The 3,303-nt window shown below is 36.5% G+C and overlaps 1 protein-coding gene across 1 annotated transcript; it reads left to right on the top strand.

Annotated features, from left to right (window-relative positions):
- The first annotated feature begins 393 nt into the window (after positions 1-393).
- LOC121399820 (posterior protein-like) lies at positions 394-2,893 on the top strand. Its single transcript, XM_041581618.1, has one exon. It carries the CDS (start codon positions 868-870, stop codon positions 2,536-2,538), a length of 1,671 nt encoding a protein of 556 aa, XP_041437552.1. The 5' UTR covers positions 394-867; the 3' UTR covers positions 2,539-2,893.
- Positions 2,894-3,303: the final 410 nt, after the last annotated feature.

Below are 3,303 nucleotides of genomic sequence, written 5' to 3'. Positions count from 1 at the left end.
ATGTCCATATCAAAGAGATGCAAATAACTGGACATACTGGTGTGGGTGCAGGGATAGCAAGAGTTCCCAAGGGAATGACACTCTGCTGGATCAACAAAGGGACACCTGGAGCATTGGGTTATGGGATTTCTTTCACAGTGCATCCTAACTTGATTTCACTCCCTTGTCTATCTAAGAAGAGATGAACCATCTTCAAGAAAAGCTAACATCGACCTGATTGGCTGGGACTGTCTTTTGGGTGTGGCTGTTTTGGGAACAGGGTAGTATGTTTGTTTGAATGGTCTTCCTTATGTGTATATAAAGAGCATTGTAAATACTTTATTAGTTAGTCACTTTCCACTCCCTTCCATTGCATCCTTCCCTATCCCTTTCTACCTCCCTCCATGTTAGTTAGTTCCCTTTTTATGTAATACCTTTTAGTTCCTTTGTAAATAAATACCACTTATTTAAAGATCAGTCTGTCTCAAGTCATTAGCCTGGCACCTCAAAATAGAGCAGATCCAACATATTGGCACCCCAGATTTGAGGATTTCAACTAAACCAACCCATCATCCTAAGGAAAAGGAATCTGCTTGGCTGAAAAGATTTGAGAAGCCTGAGACTGACGCGTTAAAGGTCTGACCAGAAAAGAAAGCCTGGAGCCTAACACAGATATGTATATGTTTCTTTTATCTAATTTTAACTGAAGTTATTGTATTAGAAACGTTTCTGTTTTTTTTTTTAGTGGAAAGAAGTTAAGGAACACTTTAAGTAAGGTAGTAAGGTCAGTTATTGTGTAGAAACTAAGGTATAGTTTGTTGTTGTTGTGAAGTTTAGTGTTTTGTTTGTGTAAGTAATTGTTTGTAGTGTGTATTGTTTGTTGTAAACATGGAATTTGTTGAAAGATATGTAAACAAATATGCTTCAGCTGATTACAATTCATGTGCAGATGAGTCTTTGACACATCAGTTTAAAAGTCTACTGACACAGTGTCAAAGTTACAACAATAAAGTAAAAGGTAATCATCTTGCAAAAATGGTAAAGAAAATTAAAATGGCCAATGAAATATTAGCATTATTAAAGATGAAAGTTATTGCTGAGAATAAGGCAGAACAGTGGAGAAATGAGAAGGTCCAGTTTAGAGAAGACTTGGAAAAGTTTGGTGAGTCACTTATTGTAGCAGCTAGCATTTCAGAAGAGCATATTTCAGAATTAGAAGAACTGAGGGAGAAGGTAGAACTGTTAGCTAAACAGAATGATTTGTTAGAAGAAAAGTTGAAGGATTGTGAGGAGAGGTGCAGGCTCAGAGAACAAGAGGTGATATCTTTAGAAAGCAAGGCTGGATATGAACTAAATGTCCCAGTAAGTGTCTGCCCTGTTACTGAGCAAGAGATAAAAGATGGAGAACAAGGTATAAGACCACAAACATTACCTAGTCCATCTCTCTTTAGCCCCCAATCAGAATGTGCTAGACAACGGATCAATAATACATATGTGCCAACTGATAATAATATTCATTCAAACTCAGCAGCACTGAAAATACAAGAGGTTATAAGTTTGACCCAGATATTGGGAACGTTTGACACTAATTTATCCCCTACTAGCCTTTCCAATAAATTGGAAGCTGTGGTCAAACAATATAACCTTGGAAATAAAGATGCATGTGCCTTGCTTAGAGCATGGCTCCCATATCAGTTGGCTGCAGAACTTAGGCCTCCGGTTGGTAAGCACATTGGGACATTGTCCAATATCAATGAAAATTGGGGAAGTACCACTGAAAGGTTAAGAGAGTTGCAAAGGATTTTGGGTGGGCGTGATATAAGAGGTACAAATGCATTGGAGAATGCAAGGTATAGGAAAGGAGATGATCCAATGTTATTTTGCACTGATTATCTCTCCCTATATAAAGTTGTATTCAACTGCCCTGATATGTTGCCAGATGAGCCCAATTTCCTCTACTCAATGGCAAATAAATGTAATGTTGATTACAACACAAGAACTGCCCTTAGGTATGCCACCTCATACAACAATTTTATAAATACACTTAGGGATTGGTCTCAGGAGTCTTTTGAATTCCACAGACATATTTCTGTTGCTTCTAAAAACAACCAAAGCAGGAGATTTCCACGGAAATGTTACAGTTGTGGTAAGTATGGTCATATTGCTCGATTTTGCAGAACTTCTGCCAATCAGCATGATACTTACCCAATACATTCAATACAGAGACAAGAGGGGGATGCACAGGAAAATCTAAATGATTATCTCCTTGACCAAAGCCCTCCCCCAGAGCCTGAAACTGTTGTCTCCTCTGATAACATTGACACAGGTTCCAATAGTGCAGGAGATCAAAAAGAGAGCCAAAATGAGCCCAAAAGGGAATTTCACACACCTCCCTGTAAAACAGGAAAAGAAGGGACAACTGCCCCACCCTTTATGCCTTGGGTGAACATTCCACTGTGGCTTTACAGCAGTTGGTCTCACATTGCTATGCAAATGCTAATGGCCAACTTAGCACAGTTTGCCCAGGGTGTACCAAACACAAATATGCCTGTTTTCTAATGACAAGGAATGTGATGGAATTAAAACTAGATATGGCCATGACCACTGTATAATGGATATGTACTATGTTATTTGTAATGTTATGTATATTAATTATATGTATGTTTCTTTTTCAGAGTACTAGTGGAAGAACGATTGTCCATTTACCCTGTAAAATGAAGAAGATACTGTGATTTTAAAATTGATTTTTGTTTCAACAGGTTGTAGATTTGTTTTAAGGAGCACAGCACCTGATGACTTTGTGTCTTACACTAAATAACCCTGATTAACTGGATAACTGTATTGTTTTTAAAACCACGTGGTACAATCAATGAGCTCAATAGTAAAATAATTGTTTGCAAACAATTTAAAAAAACAATATTTAAACTCAATAACATCTCTTCACAATACTGGTGTCCTTGGTATATTATTAACTTTATTGTCCACAGGTATTTGTTTTTGTTCATGTACAGTATTTGTGTTGTTAAATGTAAATGTGTTTATCTTTGTTTTACATGTTGTCTCTGTTTAGTGTTTTGTGTTAGTTTGTATACAGTTAATCAAAACACTGCTAAAAATAGCAGACCGTGTAATTTTGAATTTTTTTTTTTTTCCAATTTTTTTTTTTTTTGCTCTCTACTTGCATAATGGTTCCTACGTTTTTCGGTACCAAATGGGGGGTGATCATAGTTTTTCTTTCCTAAAGCCCACCAAAAGTTACATGAAAATGTTTTTACAATTTTTATTGTTATTTTTGTTTTTTTTGCAGCTCTCATTTTATGTTAT

The sequence above is a fragment of the Xenopus laevis genome, chromosome 2L (genome assembly GCF_017654675.1).
Source record: "Xenopus laevis strain J_2021 chromosome 2L, Xenopus_laevis_v10.1, whole genome shotgun sequence".
Classification (NCBI taxonomy): Eukaryota; Metazoa; Chordata; class Amphibia; order Anura; family Pipidae; genus Xenopus; species Xenopus laevis.
Note: the sequence above shows the minus strand (reverse complement) of the source record. Positions and strands in the feature narration are given on the sequence as shown.